The sequence below is a fragment of the Dysidea avara genome, chromosome 3 (genome assembly GCF_963678975.1).
Source record: "Dysidea avara chromosome 3, odDysAvar1.4, whole genome shotgun sequence".
Classification (NCBI taxonomy): domain Eukaryota; kingdom Metazoa; phylum Porifera; class Demospongiae; order Dictyoceratida; family Dysideidae; genus Dysidea; species Dysidea avara.
Genome location: NC_089274.1, coordinates 29,494,138 through 29,510,317, shown reverse-complemented (window position 1 = coordinate 29,510,317; position 16,180 = coordinate 29,494,138). Strand labels below are relative to the sequence as shown.

General features: G+C 37.3%; 1 protein-coding gene across 1 annotated transcript in view; it reads right to left on the bottom strand.

Moving 5' to 3' along the window:
• LOC136250635 (E3 ubiquitin-protein ligase rnf213-alpha-like) overlaps window positions 1–16,180 on the bottom strand; it is a 486,640-nt gene that overhangs the window by 203,897 nt on the left and 266,563 nt on the right. Inside the window, exons 44-48 of the mRNA XM_066042860.1 lie at window positions 5,190–5,430; window positions 4,956–5,136; window positions 1,168–1,336; window positions 982–1,088; window positions 728–928 (exon numbers count right to left, since the gene is read on the bottom strand). Coding sequence (XP_065898932.1) covers window positions 728–928; window positions 982–1,088; window positions 1,168–1,336; window positions 4,956–5,136; window positions 5,190–5,430 — 899 coding nt within the window. The remainder of the gene's footprint in view (window positions 1–727; window positions 929–981; window positions 1,089–1,167; window positions 1,337–4,955; window positions 5,137–5,189; window positions 5,431–16,180) is intronic.

Here is a 16,180-nt window from a genome sequence, read left to right as displayed (position 1 = left end):
CCTCATTTGCAATTAGTTCTTGGCAGGGTTGGTACAAGGTGAGTGTTGCAAAGAAGTTACAAATATGATAAAAATGTTTATATTTTTACTTATTCTGTCATTCTGCTATTCCATTATTCTGTGGAATACAACTTCCATGTGCAAGCAGGAGCGAATCCAGGACCTGGCAAGGGGAGGGGCACAAACAGGCCAAGTTGTAGGTGGTGTGGGAGAGCCAACAGCAGATTCTCTTGGCAGCTAGTTGCTGCATTTTTGAAGCAACAAATTATACACCACTTAGTAGTATCGCACTGTTGATTTTTCCCATTTTGGCCTTTGCAGATGGTTGTGAAACTGTTTAAAAGGCTCTGAATGACTTAAACAACAGTAACACGATAATTATTTTTAGAGGCGCTTAGTACACACGAAGGTGCAGGGTGACAATTTCATAGCTAGTTTACTATGGTTCACTTTGGTTTCAGGTGAATTTATAATAAATATACTAATAAAATGTGCACATTTTCGTGAGTTATATAAGCTGATCTTGGTCTGACAAAGTTTAGTATTTTAATCAGAAGTATGGCTCCTCCACAAGGTGAGGGGGGGGGGGGGGGGGGATTTACCCCAACTACCCCATCCTGGATCTGTCATTGGCAAGTCTGCTTTTGTAAAAAATATGCATCACCTTTTGTGTAGACAAAGATCCAATGTACTCAAATGCTACAAATATAACTTCATACATACATACTTGTCCCATGAATTGCAATCCTCTTCCTTAAGATTAAGTCCCTGTGTGAGTAGGCATTCGTACACACTTTTTGGAATTTCATATCCTTCAATTATATCAGCAGGATTTTTAGGATCTGTACATTGCAAATTTTCATTGACGTTAAATCCAATAAAAGTCAATGTAGTCTGGTCTTGATTGAAAAATATGTAAGGGTGCTTGCTAAATGTAAACAGGTTATTTAAATATAGATGATTATAAACCAGAGTATATACCTTTTGTCCCATTTCCGTTCTTCAGTTATTTCACGTTGAACAACTTCATCAGCACTTGTTGCACTATTTTCTGCAACACTTTTTATTAAAGAAGGCATGCTAAAATCCTATCAGCAGTGGTAGAAGTACACAACAATTAAATAGGAATGTCAACCTTGATACTACAATTCATTTATATATGCTTACCTTTGACATTCTTATCATAAACCGAACCACAAACTTCTTGAAACCAGCATCTTCAGCAAAAAATTCCTTATTGCAAAAAATAGACTTTTGGCAGTCACTCAACTGAACATAAAGAAACCTCACAAACTGTGCAAGTGTTGCCCATGATGGGTTAACAACACTACAGTGCCTACAGAGTGTGTAAGGTGGCATACAGTACATGCTATGCAATTCTTATATTTGTCTATCAATATGCATTTAGTGATGAAAATGTTTAGTATTAATGTTGTTACTTACTGTATGATATACATGCTTAGTGACAATGTAACTTAATGATAAAATTTCTTAGTTGTTTACAGTGCTCAGATAGAATACTGCTAATTGCCATAATGTATACTACTTCAGAATTGTAGAATAGGTATTCTAAAAAGCTATCGTTCTCTGCATAATTAAAAAAATTGCATTGTGCATATGCAAATGAACTTCAAAGTTGAAAATTTGAGAAACATCACATATCATTGGTTTAAATTCTAATTATTGTCTCCCTAGAACTAAGGAATATTTGTAGTAAAATTTTGACATTCGATTGGTATGATTTGTTATGGTGATGGGATAGCCGACAAATCGTTGGAATAAGGTATCAAGCAAATACTATTAGGAGCACCTTGATTCATAAAGTGCCAGATCTTCCAAGCCTACTTCGCACACCCCTGTTATTTAATCATACTGCATTTATAGCCACTTGCTGGATTTAATAAAACATAATTATGTAGGATACTGTCTGCAGAAAAAGAAATCACTAATATCAAACGGTATGGTAGTACCGTTTAAGTAGGGATCGCCTTGAAAATTTCGCATGCCACCCAAAATTCTACCTTTAAAAATCATCCTAGAGACATTTTGCGTGATGAAAATCACCTTTACAGAATAGTACTAGTCCATATAATATATATACCAGCATTAAATATAACAAAACACTTACAGGTGGCCAGATATAGAATTTTTAAAAAATCGTCAAAACTCGAATTTTAGTCTCACTGCCTCACTCACTGCCTCACTCACTGACCACAGTCGCAAGGCTAGAGGCCAAACGAAGCAGCGCATGGCCACCAGTTTACGCCACAATAACAAACTCACCAGTGGAATGTGCCTTTTGGAATTCCGACGAGTGTAGGGTCTCTGTGCCTTGTCTTTTCTTTTATCTTCAATCAGGCTGCTTGTCTTCTTCTTCATCCAATGAAACCATATCGAGGCATTAATTTTCCGTATCAACACATTCTTTCAGTAACATATATAGATGCCACAGAATTATTTCAGAGCTAGATTTCAGAAGCGCTTCAGTCCTGGCACTACTATAAGACTAGATATGTGTAAGCATAATGCAAGTTCGCGATTGGGATCCCATTCGCGATAGGTTTGCGACCATGCCCTTCAATTAAAGATCTAGGTGCGATAGAGTACGGAGACCACACCTCTTAACAATCTAGCTGTTTACTTAACAGTAAACAAAATGACCTCACCCCTTATTGGTTTAGCTAGTTGCACACCTCTTGGCTGACTCAAGATATACTCTAATACAATGGTCACTCTAATACAACAGTCATGTATGATATTCTAATAGAACAGTCACAAGTTACATTGAAGCTAGCTGTGCTACAACAAAAACTAAACAAACTAGTATTTTAAAAAATTGTTAATTTAAAAATGAAGTAGGGATCTATGCAACAAAAAGTAGTGAAACAAAAGATGAATGATGGTATTACAGCATAGCTCAGTGGGAAAGTCCCTACTTTGACACATTAGCTATAACAATTATTTTGCTCATTGCCAAAGTAGGGACTTTCCCACTGAGCTATGCTGTAATGCCATCATTCATCTTTTGTTTCGCTACTTTATGTTGCATAGATCCCTACTTCATTTTTAAATTTACACTTTTTAAAAATATAAATTAAATACTAAATCACTACAACAACAAAGTGGATCTACCCACGCATAATGGTTGGCAGTAGCCAAATTGACTACAACACAGTCGGCACAAGTATAAGAATTTTAAACTAATAGTTGCAATAAAAAGTACTGAATCACAGTAGTACGTAATATCCAAATACTGTAAAACAATAGGAAGTGAATTTCTATACTGTGCAGTGGAAATTTTATATTTTTAAATGCACAGTAGGGATATTTGCTTCTTATTGTTTTACAGTAATTGGATATTACGTACTACTCTGATCCAGCTTCTAATTGGGGTACTGTTGTTCCTACTCTAGTTTAAAATTCCTATACTTGTTTGTGAATGTTTTAGTATTTAACAGTACAAATTGCTAAAGCCTTTGCTGCAAACTACCTAGTTGACAATACTTGTGCATACGCTCTTTGCATAGCATTCTCCAAGCAGTCCATTTCCTGGTGGTAAGTTTACAATGGAGAACAACTCACTGCACAGTATCAACTTCAGTCAAAAGCACGTGTATTCCAATGTGTTTATGCAATAATATTGTAACATGTATGCCCATAGATGGTAGCTCTACCATGCTAGACTGATGGCTATAGCAAAGACAGTTTAAAGGTAAGACAGTAGCACATGCATTGTATGTTTATCAATGCCAAACATTTCTAAATTCAAAGCACTTCTGTAAAAGAAGTAGAGCTATAGCTGCAGCCACTTTTCTGCTATGCTTGACTGAATACTTCAGGAAGGCAAACAGGTAGAAGAAAATTTCGATGAACAATATTGTGACAACTTGAGAAAAGCATTTTGGGTTGATCGTAAGAAACTTTTGGGCTTCATTTGATCCGCTATGTTATTGTGAGGGGAAAGTGAGACAGGTTTTTAGGTAATATTTTTAAAACAGGTGCATAGGTGTGCGCCTCGTTTACTGAAATTGTTTTCATAAAAGTGTGTGTATGTGTGTGTATGTATCTACCTACCTATGTTTGTTTGTCTGTATGCACCCAGGTGAGCAAAAATGTTTAAAATGGTAAAAAGCAGCCAGAATGTAAGAATTGAAAGCTAAATTAAGTCTGTATTAAAAACTTCCAAACACATAAACTTTGCTTTGAGGTGGTTTCTTTTTGATGGTCTGAAATACGGGTGTGGCGACCCTTAATTATCAGACTTTGTGAACTACTTTCCCTTTGGGTTTTACAGGCTTTTAACAACTGAAAAACAATGGTGCAGGCCTTGCAGACTACCAGGAATAGGCTATCCCTCAAGTTGAAAGGGGGCGTCATCCTTACATACGTGAATAAAAATTAAGAGGTTTAGTCATGAGAATTTGTGAAAAAAACATGATATTCAAACAACAAAACAGTTTAGAAGATATTTCTGTGCATAATATGTTGTTAACAGCGTTTTTTTTTAACAAACACTGCCTTAGCAACATAATTGAAGAATTACAAAAATTTCATGAATAACGAAATCCGAAATTGCTTATTGTAAAACCAAAAACCTATTGGCTAAAATAATAAAATAGTAATACACAGTTGGTTAATTGCATGGGCGTCTGGTTTTTAGAAGTAGCACAATTGTTTCATGGGCCATGCCCAAACCTTCCTTGTCTCTACTATACAGTACTACCATACTGTATGATGAAATCTGTACTGTGTTGTATGATAAAATCTGTTCTGTTATGCTTAAACTTTATAAAAAAATTATGTATTTTCACTCAGTCAATTTTGGCCACCACCAGATACATGTACAATGCAAACACAATCTTGGAAACTGTTGCAACAGTAAGGTGAACAAAAATTTTGCTTCACTCTTGAAATCCTTTTAAACACCACATTCTAGACTAGAAACCAAGGCTTACTTTGTAATGGCAGATATGCAAAGTGCATAATTTTCTTGTACACACTTTAGCTTTTTCGGATCATACATAAAATCTGACAAATCAATATGAGAATCGTATCTTCTTAGGTACTCATACACACACTGAAAAGCTGGAGTTTTAAACTCATCCGTGTTAAAAATAGTGTTTACATGTGCATCATCTAAAATGAAACTGTAAAGATGCACATCACTTTACAACACTAAATTATTTCACCTTTATTTTCTTTCTTCATTGAATCAATAGGACTGGAACACACTAATTGTGGTAGCAATCTTAATAGCGAGGAAATACTTTCATGCTGATCAACAAAAGCTTTTGTTTGATTTCCTTGATTAAATGTTACCTCTAACATATATAATTGTGATGTTGTAACTCTCCAGACAATACCATTTTTATGTTTAAGAGATTTTAGAATCAACAAGCTGAATAGAACAGTGTCTATCAGTGATAAAACCTATAAATGCACAGAAATTAGATATATAACAAATTTATACAGAATGCAATATTATGCAGTACATGTATAGAGCCATTGCTGTACTAGTGTATTCATCAACTCATCAACTAAAGTAGGGGTCCAACAACAAGAAGTAGTAAATGATGGTACAGTACAGTGGATCTGTGTTAACAGTCATCCAGATTAAGTAGTTACTTTTGTACAACAGCCATGGTCACAAGGACCCAAATATTTTTTCCATACAACTGCATGCATTGTGGGCTTCAATTAGCAGCCACCTGTACAATGTCTACCCAAGAATTGCCTATGTATCACCGTATATGTACTTTCAACTCTTATATAAGCAATCACTACCTCATAACAAACAGATAGTGGTTTGTTATGATACCAAAAATCTGGTATCATGATTAACTATCAGCACTGTTTCAATTACTACACAATTGTCACATTTCCTGCCTTGTATATAATCTACCTGGGCTTCATTGCTTAAAGGTATTCTATGGCTATTAGCAACATTCATTACAAGCTCACCTTACTTTTTTGTACTGATACTATTGCAATTAACAAATGGAATATTGCAGTTGGCGCAAGCCTTTTCATAGTAATCATTTCTTGAGGTATGGTTCGTTTCCATTTTTGGATGTTTATTGACCTCACATTTTCATCCACAATTGGATGATTATTGCAAAGGAACAAAATCATCCAAAAGTGGATGATTATTGCTCATATCTCTATATAGTGAGAGATTTATGCAACAATCATCCAAATTTGGATGTTTCTTGCCATCCAATATTGGAATACATTTGTCGCTATCCAAATTTGGATGTTTCTTGCCATCCAATATTGGAATACATTTGTCGCCATCCAAATTTGGATGTTTCTAGCCATCCAATATTGGAATACATTTCTGGTCATCCAAATTTGGATGTTTCTTGCCATCCAATATTGGAATACATTTCTGGTCATCCGAATTTGGATGTTTCTTGCCATCCAATATTGGAATACATTTGTTGCCATCCAAATTTGGATGTTTCTTGCCATCCAATATTGGAATACATTCCTTGCCATCCAAATTTGGATGTTTCTTGCCATCCAATAATGGAATACATTCCTTGCCATCCAAATTTGGATGTTTCTTGCCATCCAATATTGGAATACATTTGTTGCCATCCAAATTTGGATGTTTCTTGCCATCAAATATTGGAATACATTTCTTGCCATCCATTTTCGGATGTTTCTTGCCATCCAATATTGGAATACATTTGTTGCCATTCACATTAAAAGTTTCTTTGATTTTAAATTGTGTATCGTAAAACATTAAAATTACTTGATGCAATTTTAAGAAGTTATAAATGATTTCGTATGAGAACAGATGGCGAAAATAAAAGGCGACAAAGTATACAAGAGGTCAACTGTCAAACAGTCAGGTATAGTGCGATTTAGTGGGATTCCACCGAACTGACACATGCCCACAAGAATACTGCTGTCAAAGGCAACTACACTGGAGAAAAATCACTTTTACGGAATAGCCGCAATGCAATCAATTGTTAAGCACAAAAATCCTTATACGAGGCCAAATATTGAATTTAAAACCTTTGCCAAAACTCAAATTTTTAGTCTGCCTGCATTCTTGCCTGCCTCCTGGCCACAGCTGCAAGGCAAGCAGGCAGCAACAACAGCTTGACAGCATTGGGTAGACACACCCAAGCTCAAAAATATTTTCAGACCCATTCTCTAAACCCTTCCAATAAGTTTCTATGATTTATTACTGTATAAGAAGTTGTGTTTAACAGAATTTCCGCTAACTGACTGACTGCTTTCAGCCTAGCATACAGTACAGGGTGTAGCTCAACTACAGGTTTGATTTCTTCACTATTCAATGTTGCTTCTTCCAGAGATGCATCATGCAATGAGTGCATCATGGACTCACTTTGTCCTTCTTTATGTACCTTTTTGCTGACGGTTTTGCCTATTAAACCAACAGGTGCAATGGAATTTCAAGTTCAGTTAGGGATTGTAGAATTTAAAAGTAAGGAAACAAGGGAGGTTTCCTATAGCTGCAGGTGAATTAGGGATTATCTGCAGGTATAATAGGAAACCTCCCTTGTTCCTTCTTTTAACTTCTATGATCCATATTTTATTGCACTTTATTATAACATAATTACGATTGGTGCACCTGTGTATTAAAAGAATGAATGGTGCCTGACGTATAATATATAGACGCACACCCAATCTATCACACTATCAATTATCACAAAGTAAAACAGCAGTTACTGCTTGTTTCAAGCTATGCATGCATTTCAATGAACGACAGTATAACAATTGCTAAAAGCTGGCAAATTAACACCACAGGCTTTTACCCACCACTGCAGAGCTGTACTACTTACAGCCATCTCCTGATTGGCCAGGGCTCCATGAAAACCCCAGATCGTATGTGTGTGTTCACCATTGAACTTGATAAATGCAGCCAGAAAAAACATATTTGTTGTTTCTTACATTAAAATCTGATAGTGAATTGATGTGCATTTGAAACAAAAAAATAGTCGGAAATAGTCTATATTGGATGGCAAGAACCATCTAATTTTGGAAAGCAAAACTTACATTCCAATAATGGATAGTAAGAAACATCCATTTTTGGAAAGCAAAACTTATATTTCAATATTGGATGGCAAAAACCATGCGATTTTGGAAGGCGGAAGTTACATTCCAATATTGGATTGCAAGAAACATCCAATTTTGGACGACAGAAATTACATTCCAATATTGGATGGCAAGAAACATCCAATTTTGGAAGGCAGAAATTACATTCCAATATAGGATGGCAAGAAACATCCAATTTTGGACGACAGAAATTACATTCCAATATAGGATGGCAAGAAACATCCGATTTTGGACGACAGAAATTGCATTCCAATATTGGATGGCAAGAAACATCCAATTTTGGAAGGCAGAAGTTACATTCCAATATTGGATGGCAAGAAACATCCAATTTTGGACGACAGAAATTACATTCCAATATTGGATGGCAAGAAACATCCGATTTTGGAAGGCAAAGTTTACATTCCAATATTGGATGGTTAGAAACATCCGATTTTGGAAGGCTAAGTTTACATTCCAATATTGGATGGTTAGAAACATCCGATTTTGGATGCTTCTTGCATACATCTCTCACTATATAGTGAATCAAGCAAATATCATCCACTTTTGGATGATATTTGCTTACATAAGCACTCACTATATAGAGAATCAAGCAATAATCATCCACTTTTGGATGATGTTTGCTTATGTAACTATAAGAGAGATGAGTAATAATCATCCAAAATGGATGATTTAGTGAAGCATCATCCATATTTGGATGAAAATGTGAGGTCAAAAAGCATCTGATTTTGGAATTTGACTATACCTGATTTCTTGGCCGCCACCTTGGATTTCACATCTTTTTTCACCCTGGAATTTTTGGAGGTCGCCCTGTATTTTTACAGCTTGGCTGTTTTGATTAGATAATCAAGACACACGGTAGTGTGTCGTGCGGCCCAAGAAGCCGGCATGCCACCCGTGAGTATATTAACAGGAAGAAAGAAAACGCAATTTTCACATCTATGTAGCTCTGTGATTCCTTATCCGATTGGAACCAAATTTGCTACAGACGTGCTGGCCAGCTAGGGGAGTCTACACACCAAATTTGAAGAAAATCGCTACAGCCATTTCCGAGATACGAGCGAACAAAATTTCGTTTTAATTTCTTCGTTTTTTTTTTCTTCTTCTACTTCTTCATTTCGCATACTTCGCAAAATCCGCCATAAAACACGAATGCGTGCTCGGATCGGGCTGCAATTTGGCACACTTAAAGGGCTCTTTAAGGCGGATCTCTGTACCAACTTTGGTAGGTATCCGATGAACATTCACGGAGTTATGACCGATTATTGGTGTAAAATAAGGTCGAAGGTCTGTCACGCCTACAGGGTAAACTCCTTAGAGGAATCAGTTGAAAATTGATATGTAGATGGAGCAACCATCATAGGAGTGCCTTTTTGTGGTTTGAAAGGAATCGGGATAAAGACCATGGAGATATGACACAAAACCCGACCTGTGTCAAAATTACGCGATCGATTTTTATGACTAAAAAAACTATTAGTTTTCGTGTCTACCAGGCAAACTGCTTAGAGCAACGAGCTGAAAATCAGTATGTAGCTGGAATAATCATCATAGAAAGTCCTTGCAGTAGTACAGAAGAATCGGATTACAAACCACTGAGTTATGATTCGAAAGACAACTACGTGTAACAAATGCGAGATCGAGATACTCTAATAGAACAGTCACCCTAATAAAGAATTCAGCTGCATTTATAATTTACTCAATTATATTACATTGCAAGTTATTCTGTAGGGAATTCAGCTACAAACAAGTCACCCTGTAGTCAGATCAGCCAGAAGAAGGTACCTAATAGAGAGTTCAGCTACAAAGAAGCCATCGTGTAGAGAGTTCAGCTCAATTAAATCACCCTGTAGAGAATTCAGCTACAAACAAATTGCCCTGTAGAGAGATCACCTAGAAGAAGTTACCTTGTAGAGAGTTCAGTTACAAAGAAACAATCAAGCAAAGAGTTTAGCTGCAAACAAATCAACCAGTAGAAAGTTCCGCTATGAACAGATCACAATGTAGAGAGTTCAGTTAGAAACAAGTCATCTTGTAGAGAGATCAGCTAGAAGAAGTCACACTGTAGAGAGTTCAGCTACAAAGAAACTACCATGTAGAGAGTTCAGCTGCAAACAAATCACCCTGTAGAGAACTCAGCTACAAACAAATATGCCCTGTAGAAAGATCAGCTAGAAGAAGTTACCTTGTAGGGAGTTCAGCTACGAACAGATCACCCTGTAGAGAGTTCAGCTACAAACAAATCACCCTGTAGAGAGTTCACTTACAAAGAAACCACCATGTAGAGAGTTCAGCTGCAAAAAAATCAATCACTCTGTAGAGAGTTCAGCTAGAAGAAGTCACCTTGTAGAGAGTTCAGCTGCAAATAAATCACCTTGTAGAGAATTCAGCTACAATCAAATCACCCTGTAGAAAGATCAGCTAGAAGAAGTTACCTTGTAGAGAGTTCAGCTACAAAGAAACCACCATGTAGAGAGTTCAGCTGCAAACAAATCACCTGTAGAGAGTTCAGCTAGAAACAAGTCACCCTGTAGAGAGTTCAACTAGAAGAAGTCACATTGTAGAGAGTTCAGCTACAAAAAAAACTACCATGTAGAGAGTTCAGCTGCAAACAAACACCCTGTAGAGAACTCAGCTACAAACAAATCACCTGTAGAAAGATTAGCTAAAAGAAGTTACCTTGTAGGGAGTTCAGCTACAAACAAATCACCCTGTAGAGAGTTCAGCTACAAAGAAATCATCATGTAGAGAGTTCAGCTGCAAACAAATCATCCTGTAGAGAGTTCAGCTATGAAAAGATCACCCTGTAGAGAGTTCAGCTAGAAGAAGTCACCTTTTAGAGAGTTCAGCTACAAAGCAACCACCATGTAGAGAGTTCAGCTGCAAAAAAAATCAATCACTCTGTAGAGAGTTCAGCTAGAAGAAGTCACCTTGTAGAGAGTTCAGCTGCAAATAAATCACCTTGTAGAGAATTCAGCTACAAACAAATCACCCTGTAGAAAGATCAGCTAGAAGAAGTTACCTTGTAGAGAGTTCAGCTACAAAGAAACCACCATGTAGAGAGTTCAGCTGCAAACAAATCACCTGTAGAGAGTTCAGCTAGAAACAAGTCACCCTGTAGAGAGTTCAGCTAGAAGAAGTCACATTGTAGAGAGTTCAGCAACAAAAAAAACTACCATGTAGAGAGTTCAGCTGCAAACAAACACCCTGTAGAGAACTCAGCTACAAACAAATCACCTGTAGAAAGATTAGCTAAAAGAAGTTACCTTGTAGGGAGTTCAGCTACAAACAAATCACCCTGTAGAGAGTTCAGCTACAAAGAAATCATCCTGTAGAGAGTTCAGCTATGAAAAGATCACCCTGTAGAGAGTTCAGCTAGAAGAAGTCACCTTTTAGAGAGCTCAGCTACAAAGCAACCACCATGTAGAGAGTTCAGCTGCAAAAAAAATCAATCATTCTGTAGAGAGTTCAGCTAGAAGAAGTCACCTTGTAGAGAGTTCAGCTGCAACTAAATCACCCTGTAGAGAATCCAGCTACAAACAAATCACCCTTTAGAAAGGCCAGCTAGAAGAAGTTACCTTGTAGAGAGTTCAGCTACAAAGAAACCACCATGCAGAGAGTTCAGCTGCAAACAAATCACCTGTAGAGAGTTCAGCTAGAAACAAGTCACCCTGTAGAGAGATCAGCTAGAAACAAGTCACCCTGTAGAGAGTTCAGCTAGAAGAAGTCACATTGTAGAGAGTTCAGCTACAATGAAACTCCCATGTAGAGAGTTCAGCTGCAAACAAATCACCCTGTAGAGAACTCAGCTACAAACAAATATGCCATGTAAAAATATCAGCTAGAAGAAGTTACCTTGTAGAGGGTTCAGCTACAAAGAAACCACAATGTAGAGAGTTCAGCTGCAAACAAATCACCTGTAGAGAGTTCAGCTAGAAACAAGTCACCCTGTAGGGAGATCAGCTAGAAACAAGTCACCCTGTAGAGAGTTCAGCTACAATGAAACTCCCATGTAGAGAGTTCAGCTGCAAACAAATCACCCTGTAGAGAACTCAGCTACAAACAAATATGCCCTGTAAAAATATCAGGGCATATTAGGCATCCTGTAGAGAGATCAATGCAGCTAGAAGAAGTTACCTTGTAGAGAGTTCAGCTACAAAGAAACCACCATGTAGAGAGTTTAGCTGCAAACAAATCACCCAGTAGAAAGTTCAGCTATGAACAGATCACCCTGTTGAGAGTTCAGTTAGAAACAAGTCATCCTGTAGAGAGATCACCTAGAAGTATCACCTTGTAGAGAGTTCAGCTACAAACAAATCACCTGTAGGGATTTCAGCTACAAACAAATCAGAGAGTTCAGCTACAAAGAAATCATCATGTAGAGAGTTCAGCTGCAAACAAATCATCTTGTAGAGAGTTCAGCTATGAAAAGATCACCCTGTAGAGAGTTCAGCTAGAAGAAGTCACCTTTTAGAGAGTTCAGCTACAAAGCAACCACCATGTAAAGAGTTCAGCTGCAAACAAATCACCCTGTAGAGAATTCAGCTACAAACAAATCTCCCTGTAGAGAGACCAGCTAGAAACAAGTCACCCTGTAGACAGATCAGCTAGAAGAAGTTACCTTGTAGAGAGTTCAGCTGCAAACAAATCACCTTGTAGAGAATTCAACTACAAACAGATAACTCTGCAGAGAGTTCAGCTAGAGTCAAGTCACCCTGTAGAGAGAATCCTGTAAAGAGTTCATCTACGTACAAGCAGATCACCCTGTAGAGAGTTCAGCTACATTTCAAGTCACCCAGTAGAGAGATCAGCTGCAAATTATCCTGAGGGGATTAATTGACATGTAATAAATATATGCAAGAGTTCATAATAAAATGAACTCTTGATATGTACATTATATATATAATTTGTACATTTACTGATAAAATCAGAATGAGTTAAAGTATTTATAAAATCTGCTTCATCTTTTTCTTTTTCCTGTGGTAAAGAAAAATATATAGGTTAAAAAGCCCCAAAGCTGGCCATAGGCCGGCTTTGGGGTATACAAATACAAAAAGAAGTGAAATCTAATCAAAAACAGCCAAGCTGTAAAAAAAGGAGTGCGGCCCTTGAAAGGCTATGGTGAAAAAAGATGTGAAATCCAAGGTGGCGGCCAAGAAATGGCTGTGATGGTAGGGTTAATGGTAAAAATTTTAATAACGACAATTCAGGTGAATTTGGTGCCACTTGGTTAATTGGCACAAAATTCACCTGAATTGTCGTCATTAAAATTTTTACCATTAACCTACCATCACAGCCATTTCTAGGCCGCCACCTTGGATTTCACATCTTTTTTCACCATAGCCTTTTCAAGGGCCGCACTCCTTTTTTTACAGCTTGGCTGTTTTTGATTAGATTATTATACATTGCATACATGCACTTAGTTTCCACCATACAGATTATGTATACCTGCATGTTATGTACTCACTACGCATCACCCAAATACCACACCATGACTTGAACAATGCAGAATTTTAATTTGGATTGCATTTGGGCCAACCAAGCAGGGCAATGTGTATGCTTCTGCATTTGGACAAGTATATTTTAGTTGGGATAAAACACTAACAAGCACAGGTTTTGCAGAATAATAAATCAGCACACACACACGTGCCGCATAGGATACATTAACACACACATGTGCTGGATATATACTACATCAGCACACACACGTGCTGATGGAGTTTACAAATTATTTTTAATGCTAAACTTGTTCCTTTGCAAGCTTTAGCGCCCATCCCTTCCTCGGTTGCCAGGGATTTTACAACATGAATTGGAGCCAAGGAGGGCTGGTATAACTGTTTTCCAAGTGTTCTACTACATTTAGGTTGCTTATTCCCACTATCCAACAGGTGGGAAAAAACATGACTGGAAGCTTGCTTAACTAGTTTTTTTGTTTGGTACCTGATTTGGTATACCACGCATGTGACATAGTGATTACAGTCCAATACAGTTACATGTAGTTATACCACTGTGTTAAGCACACTAATTCCTCCTGACACTAACTGCTGCCTAACCAATACTGCCAAGTTGCTAGGATGGTATTGTGAAGCTGGTTTTTGAGTGATATTTTTGGCTAGTAAAACTCAAACCTCCATGATCCCTACTATGCAATACTACTGTACTGTATGATAATACATCAACACATACACACACAGAGGATACATCAGCACACACATGTTCTGGATTGGACACATTGGTACACACATGTGCTGGATATGATACATCAGCACATACATGTGCTAGATGAAGTTACCTAATTCATGTTTTTAATGTTAAAGGTTTCCATTGCAAGCTTTAGCTCCGCCAAATTTATTTAAATATTTTTTTATTGTCATTTATTTACAATTAAAGTACATAGTTACATGTATATTATCTATTAATTTTAGTGACCGACCCACAGTGTTTCTCCCCAGTATTAGCAAGATTGCAGTGATTTTCTCACAGCTTGGAAGAAAGAAAAGAAGCCAAGATGTAATTTAAAAAATATATATGCCCTACTGCACTTACGGCATTTGGACCATACTTACATCTGACTATAGTAGAAAGTGATAGACACCATACTTATTCATCAGAAATCCAGTGAACTGCCTCAGAGACATGATAAAATGATTATGGTACAGACCTTAATCCTTAATCCAAAGGGTAAACAGGTTCAATGTAAATTATTGTGTTTTCAGCATATCCCCAAAAGGTTCTATTGGGATGGGTGTACTGGGATAATCCCAAAGGCATCCTTCAAATCTATTTTACTTAACAGTGTGCCGGGACCATATGCATCATCAATAGTACAATATAAAAGGGAATAATCACCAGGATCAATGAAATATATAAGGGGGGTGCAGATAAATGATAAATTATCCCATCATGCTTAGGGACCAAGCCCAGTCCTGATGTCCAATACTTTGGGAGGGTAGGAGCTTGAAAAGGTCCCAAGATTTGTCCTAAATGGCACTCTTACTTAGGGTGGCATCAATAACTATTGGATGCTGAGCATAGCTAAATTATTAGCATGATATTAGCATGATAAGAAAATTGTGGTCATTTGTAGCCAACAAAATAGCTATGGGGCAATTCATCAATAAGTTGCTGAACAAAAGCTTTGCTGGATTGATTACTTGTTCATGCTCAACATCAAACAGTCCAAGGTTTTAGTTTAATAAGCGGAACTGTCCTGGTAGGGGCAGAACTGTGCACCTGTCATTGGCGCCACATATTTTGCAGATGCATAAGAAATTATGGGAAAGATGGTGTCAGATTGAATGCATGTCAGATTGAATGCATGACAGATTTGTCTTGGCGGTTGGTTAATTTGATCCACCATCATTGAGTTGCTCTCTTGCCTGGAACCCATTAACAGGCATGGTTGTTGGGTGTTGTTTTCCATTTGGTGCTAATACAGGTTGGGGATGAAAAAAAGATTTTCTGGATGACAAGTTGTTGCACCACAGTAACTTATCTGGTCACTATGGAAGCAGACCCTGAGAAGAATTCTAGCCACAATTCATTTTCCTGAATGTCCCACCGCAGCAAAGGGTCTAATGCTAGAAACTGAAGTTATAATTTAGCCAAACTGAGGATTTCGAGTTGATGCTATTACGTATTGGTATGCAATCAGTGATGGTGCATGGTAGGGGGTATGGTCATCTATGATGGATAGATATTCCATGCCCCCATCCATGATTGGTATGAGGAAATCTATTTGGACATTTGTGTGGGCCGAACTAACAAGTTGTCATTCCCTGGACAGTAAATGAGTTTGTTGATTCTGGGGGTTGGCTGCCTGAGAACACAGCTTTGGGCAGCAATAAATTTCTAATCAATTTCTTTCTAATCATAAATTTCTAATTTCAGCAATAATTTCTAATCATCTTAGAAAGGCTCTTCTACACCATTGAAGAGCCTTTCTAAGATGATTACTCTATCTGTGCAGTGATTTTCAAAGCATTACCCCAAGCGGTTTATTTGGTATGCGTGACAAGTAGTCGTTTTTTTTTTTATTAGCTAATCCCGATTGTATAATTGTTACACACTGTTGGTTTTTTCATTGTATCTTCCT